This window comes from Alligator sinensis, unplaced genomic scaffold (assembly GCF_000455745.1).
Source record: "Alligator sinensis unplaced genomic scaffold, ASM45574v1 scaffold1660_1, whole genome shotgun sequence".
In the NCBI taxonomy this organism is placed as follows: domain Eukaryota; kingdom Metazoa; phylum Chordata; order Crocodylia; family Alligatoridae; genus Alligator; species Alligator sinensis.
The window spans coordinates 342196-342618 of NW_005843061.1; the positions used below are offsets into that span (position 1 = coordinate 342196).

The following is a 423-nucleotide window of genomic DNA, read 5'->3' on the forward strand; positions in this document are numbered from 1 at the left end:
GGGCCATGCCCAGAGGCATCAGGCCAGGGAGGACGGGGCAGAGGTGGAGGCTGCACCCTGGGCAGCGGGGAGGGGATGGAGCCCTGCACCCCGATGCCCTGCAGTGCAACCCCCGACGTTGGGGCGAGCCCCGGCCTGGACCTGGCTGAATGGTGGGGAGACGGGGCCGGGCTGCGCCGGGGAGCAGAGAGGAGGGGGTGCACCACGGAGGGGGCAGCACCTCCAGGCCAGGGACGTGGCAGAGCCCAGCAGGGGCATGGGGTCCTCAGGCCCACCCGGGGCAGGGGGCAGCCCCCACCTTCTGGATGCGGATGGCAGCCTGCTCGCGGTCCAGCTCCTTGGCGCCGCTCTCCCGCGCCAACCGCTCGCGCTCCTCGTCCCGCCGGATGTCCCCCATGAACCGGGCCCGCAGCCGGCCCTGCC

At 74.7% G+C, this 423-nt stretch overlaps 1 protein-coding gene across 1 annotated transcript in view; it reads right to left on the reverse strand.

The window, feature by feature from the left end:
• The window catches only part of IQCA1L (IQ motif containing with AAA domain 1 like), a 14810-nt gene that overhangs the window by 6467 nt on the left and 7920 nt on the right, over nt 1-423 (reverse strand). The window contains exon 2 of the mRNA XM_025193522.1: nt 276-418. Within this exon, the coding sequence (XP_025049307.1) occupies nt 276-418 (143 nt within the window). The remainder of the gene's footprint in view (nt 1-275; nt 419-423) is intronic.